The sequence below is a fragment of the Chenopodium album genome, chromosome 20, assembly GCF_948465745.1.
Source record: "Chenopodium album chromosome 20, dcCheAlbu1.1, whole genome shotgun sequence".
In the NCBI taxonomy this organism is placed as follows: Eukaryota; Viridiplantae; Streptophyta; class Magnoliopsida; order Caryophyllales; family Amaranthaceae; genus Chenopodium; species Chenopodium album.
In genome coordinates, this window is record NC_137853.1 from 33,246,617 (window position 1) to 33,271,338 (window position 24,722).

Sequence of the window (24,722 nt, forward strand, 5' to 3'; positions counted from 1 at the left end):
CAATATAACCAGTACTTATTTGCTTCAAAATAAGATAAATGCGACTAATGAACAATATGTGAATCTTCTACCCCATCACTTTAGACGATGACTACTACTACTACGGGTAAAGCATAGAGCCACCTTAACTTGGACAAATGTGTTTAACTAGACCCACCAATAGTTTAGTCGAATGTGCTTACTTGGAGTAAAATTTTAAAATTATTCCTATTACTGTAATGCTTCAATACTTTAACCACGATTAGGGAACAAAAAATCATTTAATAATATTTTTACCCGTCACCAACAAAATGTGGAATGTAATTTTTTTTTTATTATAATTTGAAAATAAATTGAGTGTTTTATTAGCTTCTCTCCTAGGATTCTGATTAAACAATAATTATAATCATACTTGTAATGTGTAGTATAAGTGTTCACCAAAAAACGATTTTTGTTAATAGTAGACTAGTACTAGCTACTATTCACTTTCAAGAAATAGAATAAGAAATATCTCTTAAATAAAATTAAAATTATTGAACAGAGGGCAAATTAAAGGATTTTTTTTTTAAAATAAAAAAGAAAATCAAGAAAGGGCATTTCTAAATCTTGATCTTGATAACTGACTTAACTAACTACAACTGAAAATTAATCGGTTTGGATATAAGTAACAACCCAAACAGTTGCCATTATAAATATCCTTCTAATTCTTCTATACTACCATTCTAATTCATTTCATCATCAACCCATTATTTCAAACATTCTGTTTTTCTCCTTATAATCCAACAAAAATTCCATCCATCCAGAAACTTTTCTTGTTGTGCAGGATTTGAACCGGGAATCTCCATCTTAGATTTTGATAGAATGTGTGAATATTTGCCGTAGGCTTCTCATTCATTATAGATTAGTATATATAAAAGATTAGGCTTCTAGGTTAAGCTAAGCTAAACTAGGAAAGATATACACTAAATATATGCAATATAATTACAAAAGATTATTTCCATAATCTAACATTTACCCCACAATTTTTTCCTTTATTTTAAAATTAAATTTAAAAAAGAGTGATACATAAGAAGACTTTTCAACGGCTATAACAAAATTGTAGCAATTGTAACTATTTTCAATATTGACCCTTAAAATTTTATGAATCAATCTAATACGTCCACGTAATTGTTTGGCATAAAAATATAACTGAAAAAATAAAAATAAATAAAATCTATTCGTGTTTCTTACTCTAAATTATGGTTTTCCGCCATTAATAGTTTCTCTACCTCCAAACTAAAAGAGTCTATCAAATACGCATAAACACGGATGATTATGTAATTAAGAACAAAGCATAATTATTGGATTTTTTCCCACCCAAATTAAACATTCGTCATCCTCATCATTATCATCATCTTGCCTTAAAAAATAAATCACCAACTCCCATCATCACATGTAGTAATTGCAATCTATTGTCATAGGATAGTACTCACTCCGTCTCACAATTATGTTCCTGTTTGGAATCTTTGACTTTTTTTAAGAAAGAGAGAATCTTCTAAATTTCTCTTAATCTATAAAAATAAATATAGTCATGTGGGATATAGTTTGATTCGTCTTGGTGAGCAGATTATTAATATCTAACTTTTATAATTTTTGCTAATGTGAGATTAAAGATATTTGCGGTCAAAGTTGGGTAAAAATTTGCATTGATTTACGAAATAGGAACATCATTCTGAAACGGAGGGATTACTTCGTAGTTGCAAATGAATGAAATGATAAATCCAGCGAAATATATCTTAGCCTTATTTTATTTCTGGGAAACTCTAGAAAAAAGATGTTATTGCTTAGAAGAAGGGAGTAAAGCAAAGTATAAAGTAAGGGCCTGTTCACATTTACTTAATTTCAGTTCAGTTCAATTCAGCTCCTATCAGTTCAGTTCAGTTCAGTTCCAATCAGTTCAGTTCAGTTCAGCTCTTAATTTCCCTCTCACATAAAATATTCATTTCAGCTCAATTCGGTTCACTTCAGTTTCAATCAGTTCAGTTCAGTTCAATTCAGCTCCAATCAGTTCAGTTCAGTTCAGTTCAGCTCAGTTCAGTAAATATGAACAGACCCTAAGTTCAGATTGATTGAAAAAAACCTGAAAGAACGTGTAGTAGATTTTTATTTTTATTTTTTTGTCAAACTATTTTTTCGTTTTTTTAAAACCACAAAGTCATTCAATAAAGGAAAAATGACACGTGTCAAAAATTAATTGGTTAAAAAATATAAAAAAAACAAAAAAAAAACCAAAATTAAAAAAGAAAAAACCACCCAGCCTAAACCCCAACCACCCTAAAAGTCCGGCAACCCACCAGCCCAACCACCTCCCTCGTCGGTCAGCCGTCTCCCCCCCCCCTATTGGAGTCGCTGCTCCAAGCCAGACTACCACCCCCCTACCCGAAACTCCCACGCCACCAGCCAAACCCCCAAAACCACTAGCCCCACTCCCGAAAACAACCAGCTCCAATCTCGAAACATCCCTCTAAACCACCAACCCCACTCGAAAACCCCACTAAACCACTTTGTCCACTCCCGAAAACCACGAAAAACCCCTTCCCCACCATCGAAAACCCTAGCCGCTAGGTTTTTGGGGTGGGGGGAAAAGTAATTGGGGTTTTTTTCGGGAGTGGGAAAGGTCGTGCTTTGGTGGTTGCGTGGGGGGTTGCAGGGGATTTCGAGGAAGGGGAAAACGGCGAGGGAAGAATGCGGTCCACCGAAGAAAGAACGGCGGCTGTCCGACGATGGCGAGGCGGCGAACTTTCTGTGGTGGTGGAGGTTAGGGTGGAATGGTGCTGCTGCTGGCTGGGTTTTTCTTTTTTCTTTTTTTTTTGTTTATTTTTTTAATTTTTTTTTACCAATCAGGACTTGACACGTGTCAAGTGACCTGATATTATAGGTCATTGACTTTGGTTGACCGGTTAGGGATTGAAGAAAAAGAATGACCCCTAAAGTTCGGATTATTCCAGAATAATCAAAAGTTGGAATTATTCTAGCAAAATTGATGAAAGTTGGGATTATTTTTTCTAATTTTTCCTTCAATAAAAGGTTTGAATTAGTCAAAATTTAATGATTGACTAAGATTTAATCTAATACGAAGTATAATGACTACAATATTGTAGCCAATTGAAAATTATCCCAACAAACTAAGTCACAAATTATTAATTTACAAAAATACAAACGATTCATACACCTAATATTCCCTAGTAGTTATCCTTAACTATTAAAAAAAAAAATTACCTAAAATATACTTGGAGAACAACAATCCTTAAAATTCCTTAATCATCTCAACTACCAAAAATATTACATTATCTAAAACATATCTCTTTCATAAGATACTCTAAAATATTATCACAATAATATTTCTTTTAATAATAGACTCCTAATGTTACAAGACTTACAACAATACTTGAATATAATTCTATATATTCTCATGAATATCAGACCAATATACATTCATATTTCAATAATAACCCTATTTTAAGTTGTAAATTTCCGTAAGAAGTTGAAATTCCGAAACAATGGCGGAAGCATTGCCTAGTTTATCGATGGATTTGTGGACGGAGATCTTAGCAAGGCTGCCGGCGAAAAGCCTAATGAGATTTAGGTGTGTTTCTAAGAGCTGGTGTTCATTAATTGATTCCTCTTATTTCAGTCTTTTGCATCTTCAAATTTACAACAAAAAGCCCAAGTACGTGATAGGCATGGAATGCTCTAAATCTACAGTTTATAGTATCGACACATTCAGAAGAATTGATGAACTATTTACAACTCCTGATAGTTGTGTTGTAACAGGCAACTGTTATGGATTAATTTTGATGTATTCATTTTATGAAATGACGCCGGATGAGCTCGTATTTTATAATCCCTTTATTCGAAAGTTCTGGTCGTTCCCCGTATGTCCTGGTATATCTTGGACATATCGGCCAGGTTTCGCTCCATCTACTAATGATTATAAGGTTGTTGCTTTCGGCTATTCTAAGTATTCGATAGCAGTTTATTCGTCAAATGATAATCTTTGGAGGATGAAAGATAGGTCGGATGCTCACGTTCGAGGCCTTTTAAGTTATAAAGATGGGGATGAATTTTATTGTAAGGGTAATATGTACTGGTTAGGGTTTCAAAAGAATAAACCTCGTGGCGTACATAAGCATCTTGTATCGTTCGATTTTGATTCCGAGGAATTCGTCTTTGTGGATTTGCCTCATGCTCTTAGACAAAAAGGTCTAGTTAAAATTAAATTTGTCCTTGGTGAGTCTATAGCAATTTTGGCTATGTCTTCGCATCGTACCTGCATATGGGTTTTGGTCGAGGATGGTGGAGATAAATTCAAATCATGGCGGCTTTGGTATACTGGAGATTCAAATTCAAAAGCTCGTCGACTTCTTTCCAACAGTATTTGTACGGAGATTTTCAATGTTGAGAAGAATACATTATTCGTATCTAATAATAGCAGAATGTATTCTTATAACTTCCGAAGTCATCAGATACAACATCTGGAAGATTATAATGATGGTCGTCCTATGTATTTTGACACTTATATGGAGAGCTTAGTACTGCACAAGCAAAACCAAAGGAAGATTTTGACATACCATGATGATGAGGATGGTGAAGAAAGAACTAAATTGGTCCATTTATAGATATATTACTGACTTCTAGTTGTGAAGAATATGAACTGGTTTACTTTCAAATTCTTGTATGTAGTAGATTTAATATACTCGTATTTCATGTTAGTGTAATAGTGTTTAATTTGCCTTTGGCTTACCAAAAGTAGAATTATTATTATTTTTTTTTTTTTTTTTTTTTTTTGGGTGAAGGAGAGGGGACAAGCCCCATAAAACAAACATAAAATAAAGAAAGAAAAAGCAGAACAAAAACGAAACACAAAAAAAAAAAAAAGAAACTACTAAGCTACAGCAAAAGACTAAGGCTTATCCTTCTAATTTTATTTTTTTTTAAGAATTAAAATCAAGAAAAAGCATTTTCTAATTCTTGATTTTGATAACTACTTAACTAACTACAACTGAAAATTAATCGGTTTGGATATAAGTAACAACCCAAACAGTTGCCATTATAAATAATCCTTCTAATTCTTCTATACTACCATTCTAATTCATTTCATCATCAACCCATTATTTCAAACATTCTGTTTTTCTCCTTATAATCCAACAAAAATTCCATTAATCCATAGAAATCAACTTCATTAATTAGCCTGACTCCATTGCAATTCTTTCTTTAGTTCTGTTTTTGCTGTTGTAATGGCTGCTTCGAGTTCAAGCGGAGGAGACGACGATGGAAATGTACTACATTCAATCAAGAATTGGTGTTTACAAATCGTTGAAGGCTTGATATTTCTTCATGAGCAAGATCCTGTGATGATTCACCATAATCTGTCCTGTGAAAACATTTATGTAGTTGGAGATTCAGGAACAATCAAACTGGGAGATTTGTGTGAGGCAGCTTCTTTTACTTCAAAAACTCTTTTAGAGATGGAACCAGGTGATCCCACAAGTGATGCCGTAAGCAAAGCTATGGCTGATGAAATATATAATTTCGGCTTATGTGTACGACAGATGGTGACCAAAAGCTTTGTCACAGACAAAAACTTCATCAACTTCATCAGGAGATGTTTTTCTTTTGGCGATTCAAGGCCTACGATTTATGAGATCCGAGAAGACCCGTTTTTTGCATCATCGAGTTATACAATCGATAGATACACTGGTTCAATGCCACAATTAGAGCACAGGAGGTATGTCTTAAGAGGCAGAATGCATAGAAATGGGGAGATAGAGATGTTCCTGAAGATTCGGAATCTTCGTCATGAGTTAATGTTCTCACCGAGTATTCATGAAGTTCTGCTGGTCATGGAAAGTATGAAAGCAGAACTTGGCCTGTCTGATGAAGAAGCTGCATCCATTTCTGATGGTATGGAACAGCTAATAGCATGCAGTTTTGTAGACAGGAAACCAGTTGTAATCTCTGGCTGTGTTTCACTTCCTCGGACTTTATCTACTGAGGGAACTTCTCGTGTACAACATCAGGCAAGTACATCAGAGCAGCAGAATCAGGAATTGCAGCAGCTTGGAACTTCTGAAGATAATGACGTAGCTGCATCTGCTGAAGATGCCTTGACTGCTAGCTGATCAGAGTAGTTACAATGAGGGAAGTGGCAACATACAGGAAGACAGAGTATAGTTGCTTCAGAAATCTGTTAATTCTTGGCATGTCAGTAGCTTAATTCTAGACTCATCAGTTTGATTGTTTAGTACAAAATTAGACTCGTTTATGTCATTAATTTCTCAATAAATCTAGGTATGTTGTTGATACTTAGTGTGTCAATAAGTTTGTTTTCTCAGTTTTAGGTCCAACTGAGGTTTATTCTTTCGTTTCTTGATTAATTTTCGTTGTAATTGTGTGATTTAGACAAATGAACATTTCTGTGTTAGTTATAAGATCTTAATAAAAAACAGACACTGCAATTAGTTACTTCTATGTCCATTTTCTTTTGCTATTCAATCCTTTCATCTCTTCACTACTATAAGCACGGGCTATAAATTTATGTCACCAGAATTCTTTAAATAAAGTGTTCAATTAAAGCAGATCAACTTAGTATGACTAATTAGGGTAAGTTCACTAGAATTCTTTGATTAAAGTAGTGTTCAACTTGAGCTAGCCGGGTCAAGTTAATAGGACTAATTAGAGTCAAATCATAAAAATAAGTATGGTTTGAGTGTTTGACATTTCTCGAACCAAATCATATCGTAAAAATACAGTTTGACATTTCTAGAACCAATCCAAATCTTAAAAATAAGGTCTGATATTTCTCGAACCAAATCGTAAAAGACGGTTCAACATTCCTCAATCTAAACCAAACCGTATTAATGTCAAATCGGACAATCTTCTCTAAACTCTAAAGAACATCTCAACTTGATGGATAGTACGTACTCAAAGAAAAAAGAAAATAGGCTTCAAGAAAACAAATTAGAGGCATCAAAATAAAGATTCATTTCATCATAATTAATAAATCAAAATCAAGAAAGGGCATTTTCTATTTCTTGATCTTGATAACTGACTTAACTAACTACTACAACAAATGGATAAATTGAATATTAATCATCTGTATACATTATGGTTTGGATATTTGTAACAACCAAATACTAACCATTATAAATACCCTTTTACACTGCCATTCTAACTCATTTCATCATCAAGTCATTCAATTTCCACGTACTACTCCAAGAATTCCTTCTTTTTTTCTCTTTCAAACACAATAAAAAAATTCCATCCATTTGAATCAACTTGTTTCCACAACTTTAGTTCTGTTTTGCTGTTGTTATTAACTAATAATGGCGGCTTCGAGTTCACATGGAGACGATGATACGACAAGGCAATACACAAAGTACGATAACATCATTGAACAAGACGTATCGAAAGTAGTTTACAAGGGATTAGACAGGGTTAATAACAGAGTTATTGCTTGGATTAAGAAGGAAGAAACAGAGGAAAATCATAATGCTTTGTATTGCGAAGCTCAAGCGTTGATGAACTCTGACCATGCTAGTATACTGAAATGCTACCATTCTTGGATTGATACGAACTCGGGCACGCTCGACATGATTACTGAGTTATATTTTTGTAATTTGAGAGATTTTACAAAGAATCACTTGATTTTAGATAGTGCTGCATTGCCTATAATCAAGATTTGGTGTCAGCAGATTCTTGAAGGGTTACATTATCTTCACGAACGAAGTCCGGCGATTTATCATCAGAATATCAGGTGTGAAAACATTGTTGTTGGAGAAACAGGTGCAGTTAAGATAGGAGATCTGAAAGAAGCGGCGTTTATGGGTTGGAGTGCACCACTTACTCCTGAAACTAGTGCTGCTCGTTTTGAAGTTTCGCGGTCTGAGATATACTATTATGGGATGACCGTGTTACAGATGCTGACTAAGGAAGATGTGGAGAGGAGACCGGTTGGGTCGCGTGTAATGCCTGCTGAACTGAATAGAGTGAAAAATCAGCAGCTTAAGAAGTTCATTCAGAGGTGTCTGATTCCTACAACTGTTGTAACTACTGTAACTGATCTCTTGAATGATCCGTTTCTTGCACCGAGTGATCTGAATGTGAGTGTTCCTGTGGGTGATCAGAGGGGTGTATTGTTACTGCCGTCTGCTAGGGAAATCGACAGAGGGCGTGAGAGTTTCACATTAGGAGGACTTATGATGGGACGACAAATGAGGGGCGGTGGTGAAGTGATACTCGGGTTCGTTAAGATAAGGTATTTCAGGAAAACATTTATGTATACAGTCAATCATGATACAGTTCAGGGAGTCGTGGAGGGTTTAAGACAACCACTTGATCTGTCTGATGTAGAGGCCGCATCGATTTCTGAGTGTATGGTGCTACTGATAGCAAAACTTGTGGCTGAATATGATAGCAATGAGGCCAATGACAGTAACATGGTTTTTATCTTTGACAGTGTTTCATCTCTTCGGATTTCATCTACTGAGAGAACTGTTGTGAATCATCCGGCAGGTGCTCCCCCAATCATAATGCCGCACAACCAAGACGTGCAACAGGATCAGCAACAGCATCAGCATGGAATGCTTGATGACAACAATGTAGCTGCATCTGATGAAGAGGTCCAACAGAACCAAGACGCGCAGCAGGATCAGCAACAGCATCAGCAGCAGCATGGAATGCCTGTGTTGCCTGACATCGATGCATCTGATGATGCTGAAGAGGGAATGCCCGCCTTGCCTGGCATCGGTACATCTGATGATGAAGAGGCCCAACTGACAGATAATGCAGTGGGTCTGGCAAATCCGGAAACACATGCAAGGTGAATGGTCTAATGGAGTAGTTACAAGGGAAGTGGCAACAGGAAGACACAATATGTAGTTGCATCAGAAGGCTGTTATTTCTTGGCAGTAGCTTAGTCTAGGCTCATCAGTTTAATTGATTCTTTAGTACAAAATTAGACTTTGGTTTGTGTCATAGTACAGGAATTTTCTGAATAATTATAGGTATGGTAGTGATACTTTAGTGTGTCAATAAGTATGGTTTCTCTGTTTTAGGTCCAACTGAGATTTATATCTTTCGTATGTTCATTGTCATTTGTTGGTGTGTGATTTAAATATATGAACATTGGTGTGTTAGTTATAAGATTTTAATAAAATGTGAGACTATGCAATTTGATTTTCTTTCTGTGTAATTAGTCATTAGTGTCTTTCTACATACAATTTCCTTACTTTTCAATCCTCTCATCTCATTACTCTATAACTTAATTACTATTAAGCACGAGCAATAATTTTCCATCACTAGATATCTCAAATAGAGTGTTCACTTGTTGGTATGTTAGTGTGTCAACAAGCAACATAACACTTCAAACTAAATGGTGAAGTAACATTAAAATAATAACTAAGGGTGAAATAGATTTAAATCATGTTAAACATACAGAAATTTCGTATTACAGAACCATTTTAAGTAAAGATAAAGAACAAGCAACATAACACTTGACAGTTCACACTCACATTTGATGATCTTCTTCTAGATTCAGAAGTCTTGTCAAAAACCTTGGTTTCGATCATTTATGCAGTAATAAACTCTCCTTAAAAATGTCTAAATATCTACTAGGACCATCATTATTATAATTTTCCACAAGTTGTATGTGGTGACTTTTATAATTATAAGAATACAATCTCTGCTTATTAAATACGAAAAATGTATTCTTCTCAGCATTAAAAACCCCCGTACGAAAACTTCTTGTAAGAAACCAAAAGCCTTCTACATTTGAAGCTCCGGTATACCAAAGTCGCCATAATTTATCCTCATCGGCCAAAACCCATATACAGGTACAATCCGAAGACATAGCGAAAACTGCTATAGACTCATCAAGGACAAAAATAATTTTAATAATGAGCCCTGTTTGTTTAAGAGCATCAGGCAAATCCACAAAGCTAAATTCCTCGGAATCAAAATCGAACCACCCAAGCTGAGTATGTAAGCCACGAGGACGAGGTTTGCCCTGATCAAATCCAAACCAATACAAACCACCTTTACAATTAAATATATCCCCATCTATAAAACTTAAAATGCCTCGAACATGAGCATCGGACCTATCTTTGATCCTCCAAAGGCGATCATTTAATGAATAAATCGCGATGGAAAACTCGGGTTGCTTAAGATAGCCGTAAGCAAGCAACTTATAATCCTTACTAGACGGAGCAACACCTAGCCAATAGCCTATGCTATATCCCATAGAAATCAAAGGGCAAGGAGGAATGACCAACGACTTTCGAATGCAAGGATTATAAAGTATCATCTCTTCTTTAGGCGTTGTTTTATCAAAGGATTGTGTCAAAATTAATCCATAACAGTTCCTTGCTGATACAACACAATTATCAGGAGTTTTGAAAAGTACATTGTTATTTTTTAATGTGTCGATACTATAAACGGTAGATTTAAATAATCCCATGCCCATCATATACTTGGGTTTGTTGTTGTTGTAAATTTGATGATGCAAAAAAATAAAATAAGAAGAATCAATTAATGAACACCAGCTTTTACAAACACACCTTAATCTTATTAAGCTTTTCACCGGCAGCCTCGCTAAGATCTGCGTCCACAAATCCGTCGGTAATTCGTCCGCCATTTTATAAGAACAGGATTTCAAGGGGAGAAATTGGAACTTAAAAATGTTTACTCCGTACTTTGCAAGCTAGGGTTCTAAGACTCCTAACTATAGTAGTTGCACTAGATTTAAGGATCTTCATGTATATCTTATATGGTATTCAATATTTATTGGTTTATCTTACAAATTAACGTTGATATATCATTTTACAAATATTTATTGGTTTATCTTATAATTCAATATTTATTTGATTGGAGATTTAGAAGAAAAAAAAAAAAAAAAAAAAAATTGATTTTAAGTAATCAAGTGAAACTCATGTGACTTTTTTTAATTTTCACCGGAAAAAGAAAAAGTAAATGGCCGGAATTCGGTTAAATGACCCTCGTCACAACTTACACGAATACTTGCGTGGACCTGGTCCACAATAATATTATTATGGACCCGGGGTCTATACATACGTAACTGACATTATAGTGAATATAGTGACCCTTATTTTTAATATAGTAATCTTATTTTTAACATGATAACCTTTATTAAGAGTTGTATAACATTTAATACTATTGTGAACTTGAAGTACGACGTTATGACCCTAATTTTTAACATAATGACCTTTATTATTTATATTGACCTTGTAAAATATTTCATTAAAAAAATTAACTTCTTATTGCCTTATTACCAAAATGACTTTTATTTTCAACATAGTGACCTTTATTTTATTATAGTGACTTTTTTTTTATTAATAAAACAAGCATAGTTTCTCTAATGTTAGTGGTCCACAATAAATTAGTGTGAACCAGGTCCATTTAAGAATTTGTACACAACTTAAGTGTGATAAAAGGACTGCTACTTTTTTTTTTAAAAAAAAAAAAATAAAAGGACATACATTAACCAATTAAGACAAAGTGATGGCCTAGCTACTTAAAAGCACCTTTTTTTTTTTGAAGGGATTAAAAGCACCTTTTTGGCAAATTTTCCTTTTCATTTTTAAGTGTTTGATTTGGATATATGAACATTATATGGACAGTTTTGCAATTGCTACAATGAAATTGTAGTCACCACAAAAATGAAATCTACACCCTTGATTATCATTATGTAAATTGGGATCGTTGATATAAGTTGACCATAAAAATACCTACAAAATTAAATTTCTTTAATTGTTTTCTTTAATTCTTTACACAGTAAACTACTCCATTGATGATTTTCTCAAAAAAAAAGTATAAATAACAAAATAATCCACTTAATTAACATGAAATCCATCAATTAACTAGTGCAAGGATGAAAGGAAGAATTATGTAGAGCAATAATTAAATATTTATATTATCCATGTAGTTCGTATAAAACTATCCAATCTATAAAATTGAATTGTATTCTTTTTTCAAGGTTAGTCACCAATTTTCCATTGATTTAAATTGGTTATACTTTAATCTAATCCAATCCATGATAATTGCTCCTCCATATACCTTTTTAAATGAGATTTAGGCTGAAGGTTGAATGCTTGGAACTGCATCAATGGTAGCAAGACAAGCGGTTATGTTTTCAGTTTTTTTTTTTTTTAAAAAAAAAATAAATAAATTTTTAAATATTTATAATTTAGAAGTCAAATATATTGATGGACAAGGTTAATCATTAATATTTAAACGGTTGAGATTAAAAGTAGTTAGAATGGCTACATTTTTTATGTAACCATTGAATAGTCTTCCACATTATATTGGTGTGTAACAGTGTTAATTATAAGATTTTAATAAAACTTGAGACTTTAATTTGAGGGCTTGTTTGACATCATTTTTGGTTTTTAGTTTCCTATTTTTTTAAAACTAAAAACCAAAAACAGGAAACAAGAAAAAAATGTTTCCACTTTTCTGTTGTCAGTTTTCAAAATTATCATAATTATAATAAGCCTAAATAATTTTTGATTCATTATGTGACATATATAATATACTTTTAAAACAGAAAACTAACCAAAACAATGGCAAACGAACCCTAAGCTGTTTGTTTTTCATTCTTTACAAGTATTCTTTACAAGTATTTTGTTACTCTATAACTTATTAAGCATCTAACTTACTATTAAGCATCTTAAGCACGGGCTTTAAATTCGTTTCAACAGAGTTATTAATGTGTTCAACTTGAGGTCATCTCTAATAGCTAATACGGCATTAGTTGAGACTAACTTTGACAGAGAAGGAAAGAAGGGCAGGGCAAAGCCGTTGGTTCTTTACTAGCAATTTTTTTAATAGGGCATTAGAAATTTTTATCTCATAATTTGAAAATAAATTGAGTGTTTAATAGATTTCTCTCCGATGATTCTGATTAAACATTAATAATCACAGTATAGCCTAAAAATGTGTTTTTTTTTTTTTTTTTTTTTTTGAAAGACTAAAAAACGATTTTTGTTAGTCGTAGATACTAGATACTAATCAGTTTTAAGAAATAGGATAAGTAGTTACTACTCACTTTTAAGAAATAGGATAAGAATATTATCTCTTACATAAAATATAAAAATAAATAAATAAATATTGAACAGAGGGCAAATTAAAGAATTTATTTTAAAATTAAAAAAATCAAGAAAGGGCATTTTCTATTTCTTGATCTTGATAACCGATTTAACTAACTACAACAAATGGATAATTTGAAGATTCGTCGTTTTATATACTGTATAAAATGGTTTGGTTATAACTAACAACCAAACACTTACCATTATAAATACCCTCTTACAGTAGCATTCTAATTCATTTCATCATCAACCCATTATTTCAAACATTCTGTTTTTTCTCCTTATAACCCAACAAAAAATTAGCTTGATTCCATTGCAAATCTTTCTTTAGTTCTGTCTTGCTGTTGTTATTAACTAGTAATGGCGGCTTTGCGCTCACGAGGAGGACACGATTATACAGTTACGGAGACAGATCCTACAGCGCAATACTCAAGGTACAGTAAGCTGATTGATGAGGTCGATCTTAAAGAAGTTTATTTGGGATATGATAAGACTAATGGCAGAGAAGTTGCTTGGTGTAAGAAATTTCTAAGAACTAATAATCTTGATACTTTGATTACAGAAGCTGAGTTGTTGAGGAATTCTGATCATGATAATATAATCAAATGCTTCTATTATTTTTGGGTCGAAAAAGAAATCGAATTAGATACCAATGTTGAGTTTAACATGATTACTGAGCTTTATTCTGGGAATTTGAGGGATTACACTCAGAAACATCAGGTTAAAGAAAACATTCCTGTAATCAAGAAATGGTGTCGACAGATTCTGACAGGGCTCGATTTTCTTCACAGCCAAAATCAACCGATTATTCACAATGATCTCAAGTGCGAAAACATCTTTGTTGTTGGTAAATCAGGCACGATTAAGCTGGGAGATTTGAGTGCTGCGAAGACTATTCTTGCACCGAGGACTAGTCCAGAGTATGATGATGCTTATGCTCGTATGATAGCGCGATCTGAGGTATACTGTCTTGGGTTGTGCGTACTACAGATGCTGAGAGACGAAAGATTGCAAACAATGGATTTTAGCCTGTTAAACGGAATACAAGATCAACAGCTTAGTAACTTCATTCAGAAGTGTGTGTATCCTGCAGATATCAGGCCTACAATAACTCAACTCCTGAATGACCCGTTTCTGATACCGAGGACTGTACCTTCTGGCTATACACCAGTACCAGCAACTAGCCCCCCGAGAGCTCGGCCTGTTTTACAACTGCGGTCTGCAACAGAATTCGATACAGAATATAGGAAATTCACATTATCGGGACAGAGGATAGACGGAGAACTGATGGCAGTGACCTTGAGGACTACTGAAGTTAAGAATACTAATTTCGTGTTCTCACTTACTGATTCAGTTCCTGATATGATTGATGTAATCACAGCAGAAGTTAATACTAATGCAGACGTCGAATTGATGGCTCATACTCTGGAACAACTGAGGTTTTTCATAGCCAATTTAGGACCAGAAGGTCCGCGACTTGATGATGAGCCTCAAGAAGATAATACTAGTGAACCTCTCGAGATTAATGTTCGTATAGAAGAACAAGTACGTGTGGCTGATGGTAATGTAATCGATAACAGTAGCGCAGCTGCTGCAGAGACTGAGGGTGATATCGACAACAGTAACACAGCTGCAGCAAACTCTGAGGGTGGTATCGATGACAGTAACATAGCTCTTTCTTTTGAAGAAGCGCGACTGATGGCAGCAAGTATCCCGAGGTTCTGATTGGAGTAATTACGACGAGGGGAGTGGCAACTAACAGGAAGACTCATTGGTGTATTAGGCTCATCAGTTTGATTGTTTAGTGCAAAATTAGACTTTGGTTTATGTCATAGTATAGAGGTTTTCTGAATAAATCTAGTTATGTTAGTGATACTTAGTGTGTCAATAAGTGTGATTTAGATATATGAACAATGGTGTGTTAGTTGTAAGATTTTAATAAAATTTGAGACTATGCAGTTTGTTTTTCTTTCTTTATAATTAGTACTCGTATCTTCATTCCATGTACAATTCCATGTATAACTCACTATTAAGCGACTTACTATTAATCGTCTTAAGAGTTGGTTAGTTGACGCTAACTTGACTGTTTATGTAACCACAACCCACATTCAATAAATAAGCGTCTAACTTACTATTAATCGCATTGGTCCTTGAAGCAATTAGGCTCAATCAAACTTATGTTTCAATAAAATCAGATCTTTAATGTAAGATAAACGAACTAGAATGTACCTATTTTATGCGACGAAATGTATACTTTAGAAATTTTGATTCCTAAATTAAAAGAAAAATTTAGTGGAATAGGTAATTACTGATGTTTTATTTCAAAACAAATTAACTATATGTTAACCGCTAATAATATATCTACCACTTATAAATGGATCTAATTAATAAAATTATGTGAAAACAATGTGTTTAATTAGACCCACCAATAATGTTATTTAGCTGACTTACTTGGAGTAAAACCACTTTCACCACTTTTACCACTTCAATACATTAACGATTAGGGAATAATATAAAAAATTCATTTAGTAATTTTTTTTTTTGAGGGATAATAATATTTGTACCTGCCATTAAAGAAAGGTAGAATTTCAACAATTTAAGAAAATAATAAAAATCAAGAAAGGGCACATTCTGAATCTTGATCTTTATAACCGACTTAACTAACTACAACTAATTGGAAAAAATGAAGATTAATCACTTTAAATATATCTTGCTTACATGTAACATCTAAACTATGTTTATAAATAGCGATCTACATTACATTACTAAGCTATAATTCATCAAATATTCTGTTTTTACTTCATAACTAACAAAAGTTTCATCTATAAAAATCAACCTCATTCCATTACAAATCTTTCTTTAATTTAGTTCTTCTGTTTTCCTGTTCTTAGTTAGTACATACTCTGTAGTAATGGCGGCTTCGAGTTCACAGGCAGACGAACTTAAGATCGTGGAGAGAAACCCGACACGGCAATTCGCAAGGTACGATGACATTATCATTGTACAACCGGTACTAAGGCTAAAGAAGCCAGGAAACCAATTCATCAGAGAACCGAGCAGCGAATCGAAAGTAGTCTATAAGGGATTCGATGGTGTTACTGGCAGAGATATTGCTTGGAGTAAAACAGTGTTAACTACTGAAAATCACGAGATATTATACGAAGAAGCTAAGTTGTTACATAAGTTGGACCATGAAAACATAATGAAGTGTTACGATTGTTGGGTCGATTTTAAAAATGATATAGTAACGCTTAACATGATTACTGAAATTTATGGTGCAAATTTGAGAGATTATTCCAAGAAACATTGGATTGGAAAATTTGAAGATACTACTCCAATCAAGAATTGGTGTAGGCATATTCTTGGAGGGCTGATTTATCTTCATAGTCTTAGTCCATCGATTTATCTTCGTAGTCTTTACTTGGAAAACTTCTTTGTTATTGGAAATTCGGGTACAATTAAGCTTGGAGATTTATGTAGCGCGATGGTTCTTGAACCGGGTGAGAGCAGTAATGCTGATGCTGTTGCAAATGCGCGGTCTGAGATATACGAGTTTGGGATGTGTGTACTACAGATGGTGTATAAGGATGCTGTACAGAGGAGATGGAGGGACTCGCGTGACAAGCTGCAGCGAGTGGTGGACCAAGAACTTAAGGAGTTCATTCAGAAGTGTATAGGAGGTATAGATGTCAGACCTACCGCGATTGAGCTCTTGAATGATGTGTTTCTTGAACCGAGTGTTGAGGATCCTAGCACGTATTTGACAGGATGCAGTCTTCCGAATCTGAGGCTAACTAGTATTGTGGAATTCCCGGCTCCTGGCTCGAGTGATCAGAGGCTGAGATCAGTACTGCAGTCATCTGGAAGGGAAATCGAAAAGGTTATTGATGATGACAAAGGAAATAAGAAGTTTGGATTAAAAGGAAGAGTGAAGGACCGCGAATTGATACACATGGACTTTGTAGATTATGGTAGTAAGAGGGTTAGGTTTCATATCTCACTCGAAACGAATACATTTCTGCAAGTCATAGAGAAGCTTAAAGAAGAATATGGCCTGTCAGATGAAGATGCTGCATCAGTTTCTGTGAGTATGAAGCAACTGATAACAGAACTTGTGCCAGAATTTGCTAACAGTGACAGTAAAACAGCTGCAGTCTCTGACAATGCTCCGAATCTTGTGAATATACCTACTGAGGAAACTTCTGATGGTAGGCGCCGGACATATGAGATACCAAGGATCCAACACAGGCAAGTCGCGAAGCAGAGGCAGAAGCAGAGGCAGAGGCAGAGGCAGAGGCAGGTACGGAAACATCGGAGTAATTAGGATGAGGGAATTGAAGTGGCAGCAGAAAGACAAGATATAGTAGCATTGGAAAGCTGTCATTACTTGACAGTAGTAGATTTTAAGCTCAATTTGATTCTTAGTACACAATTAGACTTTCAATTTGATTCTTCAAGTACAATATTTGATTCTAAGCATGTTGTTAGTAATCTTAAGAGTGCCAATAAGTATGATTTCTCAGTTTTAGGTTCAATTCAACTAGGATTTAATTCTTTCCTTTGTTGATCGATTGTCATTTGTAATTGTATGTGTTTGATCTAGATAGATGAACATTGATTAGTACGCAATTTTTTTCATCTTCTGTGTAATACTTAGTAATATCTTTGCAATCCTCTCCTGTTAATATCATATATCAAAAAGTGTTTTTAAGCATGGAATATATGTTCAAGTTATTAGAGTAACGCGATCAGCTTGAGCCAAATTCTGTTATTAGCACAATTAGAGTTAATTAATCGTATCAAGGAATCTACTCGTATTCAATAGGCGGGCAATGCAAAGGACTTTGATGACCAATTTGGCCGGCGGCTTGTATGTTCAACTCCTGGTGTTGGCAAGTTCATCGGCCGTACTTACACACCAATGGCCTGTGTATGTTGCTCTCTTATTTTTACTTGTGTTAATTGCTTTTCCTTTCATTGTTTATGCATTTTCAGTTAAGAATTTGACTTGGAACTAGTGACATTGTGCACAAGATTTAAAATTATTTATGGATTATCCAAATTATACTAGTGATTGTATAATTCAATCCTAAGTACTTCGTATAATTTATTAATTTGGCTTGGGGTGGATGGCAAATTGGCAATGATAGTTTTGACATCTACTCCGGATTCCTATTCAATACAAAGGTCAAAAGTTTATCCGATTCAAATTCGAATCAAAATTCAAAGCCCAATGAGGCCTTGTTCTCTTTAAATAAAATTCAATAAAAAATAATTTAAGTTTAGTAAAAATAACTTCTGTAAAAATAATTTCAATTTAGTAAAAATAAAACCAATAAATACTCACAATAATGTATTTATGACTTTTAATTGTTTTAAACCATTAAAAAATCAACGCAGCTCTAATAATTATCTCCCTTGACCCCTGGTAAAGAAAATAACCATATTTGGTGGGAAAATCTCACCTCATTCATCATCCTACTTCATCCAATTCACCTCACTTGTTACAAACACACTCAGTTTTCTTCATCATGGAAACCCTAGACCCCAATTTCAATCCCAATTCACCAAACAAACGATTGAAATCAGAAAACCTTACCCTAGATCCTGCAATTTCGTCTTCAATTGACAAAGGTAAAGCTCCAATTATCGAAGACAATGACGGCGAAACCGACGATTGTTGCGAATCGCCGACGAATGATGGCTGCGGAATTTGTTTCTCGGAAGAAGGAAGAACCGTTAGAGGTCTTATTGATAGCTGTGATCATTACTTTTGCTTTCTTTGTATTGTTGAGTGGTCGAAGATTGAGTCTCGGTGCCCCTTGTGTAGAGGGAGGTTTAGTAGTATCCGTCGTATGAGGAAGGATGGGAGCATCATTGGTCAGGGTTCGGTTCGGGTGCCGGTGCGAGATCAGGTATATAATTTGTTTTATGCTATTGTTGAATTTGGATTTTTCAGTGTTTGTTTATCAATGTGATTTCTGCTAATTGAAGTTGTGTTTGTTGTTGAGTGATTATATATATGATTGTGTTTGTGTTTGTGTTTATGATTATGGCCTGTTTGGTAGGTGATAATAAATCGCGGTAATGAGATTGAAGTTAAATGTAGTTTTTACAATGGAAGTATTGCATCCTTAATGTTAATGTTTGTGATCATGCAACACAATCCCCAAAATTATGGGTTATTTCGTAAAATTACATTCCCACACAATGGAACCCCTCAAGTGTTGGGGGATGGTTATGTGGAATTATGAAGAAAAATAGATACTTTGCAGTTGATTGGCCTTAAAATTGGCGTTTACATTAGGGATTTTCGTTACCAAATTTAAATTTCATTCCCTAACCACCTACGAATCAGTCCTGTTGATGAAATAGGCTTTTAAAGGGTGGTATTATAGTACAAGTAGATGTTAAAAGAGTAAGAATGGTTAACCCTTAGCCCATATAGGATATATAGAGTACCTTTTGGGGCTTAAGAAGCTTTTTTAAAGGATTTTTTCCAATTTTGGTGCTGTAAGGATACTATAGTATCTTAATAATATCACTTGGGTTACTTGATATTGCATAATTTCAATTTGGTGACTTGATATTGTAAAATTAGCTTCAATTTAGTGATCTGTAACAATTTTGAAGTTTGTATCCATTAGGGTCAAGAAAAATTTTATTTGTAATCTTATAATTTAGACCATTGAAGTTGAATATGAAAGTTATACTCCAATATAACATCAATTTAATCGGATCTCTAATTTATTTATTTTTCTACAGTAAACATTTAATATTTTTTTTAAGAAATTTTGGATGACACATCACTTTTTACTGGAATTTAACAACCTTATTGTCAAGCCAATGAGATGAAACAATTATTTCAATAGGTTACCAATGCAGAATTTTGTCACATGTTGTTAGCCTGTTAGGGTGCCAAATGCAATTTATTTGTTTTAAATGGTTGGTGTAATACTTTGATGTTGTAGAAACTAGAAAGTAGCTTAAGTGTTTGAAAGTAATATGTTATCATAGGTCCAGCTTAATTTTGCTGTAAATTGACCATTAGATACTAAGCCTTTCCTTAATAATTCACTTAGATGTTTAAGCCTCCACAGCTTTGACTGTTGGCCAAGATACATGTTTGGTTTCCCTGCTGACGGCGCTGAGTGTGATGGTATCTTTGATTGCTAATGCTTAGTATCTGTTACTTATTATCTGTTGTATATCTTACTTGCAGATTTATGATCCTTTTGGGGAACCAGTTGACCCATATGCACGAGCAAAGTGCTCTGTTTGCAATGGTACAACGGATGAGTGCCTTCTTCTTTTATGTGATCTTTGTGACTCAGCTTCACATACTTTTTGTGTTGGCCTTGGTGCCACTGTACCTGAAGATGATTGGTTTTGCCGGGATTGTGCTCTTCTACGGGCTGAGCAGCTTGACAATGATATGAGTGATGATGTTACTTCTATTGATCCTCCTTGTGCTGAGGAATCATTGCCAACTTCATCTTCGGTCTCAATATTTGATATCGTGAGAGACCCAAAGGAGCATGACTCAGAGACAGATAGGATTTTCAAATTGGTGTCTCAAAATCCGACAAAGTTTTCTTCCAGAGCTACTGCTTCTGATCAGTCAAATATTGCATCTGCACGAAGTGTATCTGGCGAAAGAGATGATTTGCGTCCTGCTGATATGTCATCTAGTGCTAGAACACTGCAGAATTGCCGAAATGCTCACAGGCACATTAATGTCTTGCGTGAGAATTGGGGTGCTTTTAGAACTGGATCCTTGAGCTTCTCTCCAGCACTTTCTGATTCCTTAAGTAAAGCTAGTAAGAAAAAGAATGTTATTGGAAGAAGCGGAGAAAGATTTTGCGAATTGCAATCCATTTCATCTGTGAGCTCTTTGCAATCAAAGTCACATGATGACATGTGTGATAAAGATTCCTACAATGTTGATAGAGCTTGGAAATTGATGACAAAAGCAAAGACTGGGCAACAAATTGCTAAGTCAAAAAATACTCCTAAGATGTCTCAAAACAAAGCACATTGTTTAAAGATAGATAAATTTGTACCTAAGTGTTTAGTGTCTGGAAGAAAGGATCTAATGTCCCCTAAATTTGAGAAGCAAAAGCTTATTAATAAGGTAAGTGGAAGGCCTGCTGAGACTTCTGGAAAGCATCATTTGACTAATTTCAACTCACAAGCTGCTAATACCTCTAGCAGCAAGCATCAGAAGTTCTGTGTCCCTAAAATATCTATGCCCAGAGAAGTACAAACTACTTCAAAAGCTAATATTTATCACAACACAGCGCTCTTAGCATCATCCAAAAAGCTACGGGGAAGAGACTCTACTGTTCTTGAAGATGGCTCTGCTTGGGCAGCATCTTCATGTGGGCAAATAGCAGGAATGTCTGATGTATCGCATCCCAGATTGCAGAGGATGGAATCATCTGCATGTCCTGTGAAGAAAAATGGCCGTATGAATATCTGTGCGCCCAATAAGCAGGAGCCACGAACTTCAGCACAGGCTGACAATTGTCATAATAAAATTGGCTTACTTTCTGATGCAAATTTAAGAAGAGGATTTTTAAATATTTCTGATGGACAGAATGGTTTTGCTTGCTCAACATCTTCGTGTGATCCTATAGTGGGCAGCTCTGAGGCATTAAATGTCAAGCTGGAAGGCAAGAAAATATCAGCATGTCCTGGAAGTGTTGGATCTCACAACACCAGCAAGGGTAACAAAGATGATGAGGCAAAGGGTGAGATACAATCCCTTGTAAAGCTCAACCTGAAGCTCCTTTGCAAAGACAAACGATTAGGTATGCTTATGAAAATCTCTCTAAGTATGTGTTGTTCTTTTGTTAGGTGTTATCTGCTTTAGAATAATTTGAAAGAATTCTTTTTCAGTATTTTTAGCTATAGATAGTCCCCTAGTTGGCCCTTCCCTCGACCAGAGATCTACAAGTTCTGGCTTTTTATAGAGTGATTGTATTGAAATTGTTAGTTGATGGAATAATCTTGTGATAATTTGTTGATCAGAAGTGACGTGAGATGATTTAGACTTGATCCATTTGTCATGTCAACATTGGTTCAAATGTCTGATGCCTTTTAAGGGGTTCCCCTTTTGGGCAGAGTAAAGGGTTTCTTATGCTGGTACCTTACCCTTGTGGTGACCTGTAATCTGATACATATGACTGCTACTGCATATCAAAAATATACCAGAACCAATGCAACAAGTTTTAACATTCCAAAAAAATTAAACGTGTGTATATTATAGATGTTACTGGAAATCGAGATTATGTTAAGTATTTTGAATATAAAGGTAATTCCAGGCTGTGTATATTGGAGGTAATGCATAAAGACCCTTCTCACTGATGAAATAGGATTGACATGTACTATTATTGTCGACATTGCCGTGGTACAGTCATTTGTGGTGATCATTCTATGACAGCGGCCTTCTGAATCTTTTGAGAGTACTCTGTAGGATGAGTAAAACTCAAGATTTATTGTTTATCTGGATGGAAGGAGTATATGTGGTTCCTTTCGCCTTTAATCTTAATGATATTCTGCAGAACCAATGGTTCTTGACCCTTTATGGATAAAAATATCTACCATGTTTTTAGCTTTAGATTAATAAGGATATTAATTAAAATGACTTGCTAAACTACCTGTTCATATTATTTATAAGTTATAACGTTGAGGTTGCAAAGTTTAGTGTGGGATGAATGTATAATTTGAAATTGCTTTTCTATTGTTGTATTGTTGAAATTTCTTAGAGAACCCTTTAGGGTAGACGCATTTAAAAGTATTGGAGTAATATTGATTTTGTTCTTGACCCAATGTTGTGTTCTCATTCTTTCTTCTGTCTAATCTACTAGACGTGGATGCATTCAAGGAAATCGCCAGGCTTTCAACACATACAATTTTGGCTTCCTGTGGCTTTGAGCATCGAAAAATTGTTAGTCCACACCCAACATTAGTATGCCATCACGGTGATCAAACTCCACAGCTTCATAGATCTACGATAGTGCCTAGCTCTTGTAGGGAATGCTTCTACGTCTTTGTCAAAGATGTAGTTAATTCAATCATGTCCAAGAAATTGAATAGTGCCAAGGTTGCTGCTAAAGTTGCATCTTGATATATTTTTTTATATGCTAAATTGCTGATGACGAAACTCATCATCTTTGACCAGGACAAAGGTGAAAGATTTTGAGTTGCATTCGGGCATATTAGATCCTAAATACTCCTAGTTTTTTTTTTTTGGGTGTTCGACCCGGTTCACCCTTTGGGCTAATCCGGACTCGGGGATCCTAAAAACTCCTAGTCATTGTATATAATTAATTGTATTTGTAACATTTGTGTCTTTACATGACTAAAAGCATTGCACAAATGATTATTAGCAGATATAATCTTTACTTTTTTTTTTCTTTTTTTTTTAAATTTTATTTTTTATTTGATATATAGTCTTTACTTGTTTCATTTGCTAGAATAACTAGGAATGGTTAAGGAGACTTATATAGGCCTTTTGTCGGAACAACATAAACAACAAGTGAATTCTCAGGTTTGTTTTACTTTTTTACTTGAGAAAGATATAGGGTTGACATATGGGTATGAATATTTATGTAGACTCTACAAAGCATTTGTCCAAGATAGAGTGGGCGTGTGTATGACTTTGAGGAAGGAAATTGAAATTCAACCCGTCCAATTGTCATACTTGTACAGATGAAACCAATCTTAATATAATTGATTTTGCTCATTATTATTTTATTTTGTTTGACATAGATCAATGCCTCAATGGTCATTATGATGTTATATAATTATCTGATTTTGTGATCAACTTGTTTACGCTTTTATTGTGAAAAAATCAAATGAAGAAGAAATATTTATCGAAACGTTGGTGAATAGTATCATGCTTGAAATGTAGACATCATCTTACTTATCAATTTATCATGACAATTTATCTTAACCTAGAGTAATATTAAGACACGTCTTATTCATTCGTTAGAACGTTTTTACTCTTTGAATCTAATGACTTCCTATCAATGATTTTTGTAAACTCAATCCCTCAATGTAGTTTGTAGTTATGTAGATTTCTTTTTTATATTTATAACATGCTTTATAATGGGCTAAAATGGTTAAATTGCCAACTTTGTTATAAGTGGTTGGGTGTTTGAATCCCCTTAACTTTTATATGAAAGATTTCATTCTCTAATCTACGAATATTAATATAAATCGTCTATATATAAATTTAGCATTCTCTTTTTTAATTACTCTTGAAATTATGTCTAATACAGGGTAATTACATGTATTCCTTCTTTTAGTAATACACCTAAAAATAATTAAATTAGATTCTACAATTTATTTACCAATATAGAGTTTTAATTATCACAAAATCTCGAACACTTCATTTTACCTTCTTATTGCTGAACTAATTTTTTTTTTTTTTTTTTTTTTTTTTTGCTACATTGATATTATGTTAATTAAACTGAAATAATCATTAAAGGTAGGGTTTTCCTCTAGGTTTCTCCTTGGGAGGGTTTTTTTTCCTAGGTTTTTTCAAATTTTTTTTTAGGGTTTTCCTTTGATCTTCTCCCTTCTCCCTTTTTC

At 34.4% G+C, this 24,722-nt stretch overlaps 6 protein-coding genes across 6 annotated transcripts; all 6 read left to right on the top strand.

Moving 5' to 3' along the window:
- Positions 1-3,518: 3,518 nt before the first annotated feature.
- LOC145597058 (putative F-box protein At5g47300) lies at positions 3,519-4,637 on the top strand. The gene has a single exon (XM_081653236.1). It carries the CDS (start codon positions 3,519-3,521, stop codon positions 4,635-4,637), a length of 1,119 nt encoding a protein of 372 aa, XP_081509362.1.
- Positions 4,638-5,255: 618 nt separating this feature from the next.
- Positions 5,256-6,140, top strand: LOC145597059 (serine/threonine-protein kinase WNK2-like). The gene has a single exon (XM_081653237.1). It carries the CDS (start codon positions 5,256-5,258, stop codon positions 6,138-6,140), a length of 885 nt encoding a protein of 294 aa, XP_081509363.1.
- A 1,203-nt stretch (positions 6,141-7,343) lies between these two features.
- On the top strand, positions 7,344-8,843 carry LOC145597060 (putative serine/threonine-protein kinase WNK4). Its single transcript, XM_081653238.1, has one exon. The coding sequence runs from the start codon at positions 7,344-7,346 to the stop codon at positions 8,841-8,843; it is 1,500 nt and encodes a 499-aa protein (XP_081509364.1).
- A 4,638-nt stretch (positions 8,844-13,481) lies between these two features.
- Positions 13,482-14,846, top strand: LOC145597061 (putative serine/threonine-protein kinase WNK11). The gene has a single exon (XM_081653239.1). It carries the CDS (start codon positions 13,482-13,484, stop codon positions 14,844-14,846), a length of 1,365 nt encoding a protein of 454 aa, XP_081509365.1.
- Positions 14,847-16,032: 1,186 nt separating this feature from the next.
- LOC145597062 (putative serine/threonine-protein kinase WNK11) lies at positions 16,033-17,445 on the top strand. The gene has a single exon (XM_081653240.1). It carries the CDS (start codon positions 16,033-16,035, stop codon positions 17,443-17,445), a length of 1,413 nt encoding a protein of 470 aa, XP_081509366.1.
- A 1,135-nt stretch (positions 17,446-18,580) lies between these two features.
- Positions 18,581-23,548, top strand: LOC145598531 (uncharacterized). The gene is made up of 3 exons (XM_081654903.1): positions 18,581-19,036; positions 20,344-21,934; positions 22,994-23,548. Exons 1-3 carry the CDS (start codon positions 18,653-18,655, stop codon positions 23,251-23,253), a joined length of 2,235 nt encoding a protein of 744 aa, XP_081511029.1. The 5' UTR covers positions 18,581-18,652; the 3' UTR covers positions 23,254-23,548.
- The last annotated feature ends 1,174 nt before the right edge of the window (positions 23,549-24,722 follow it).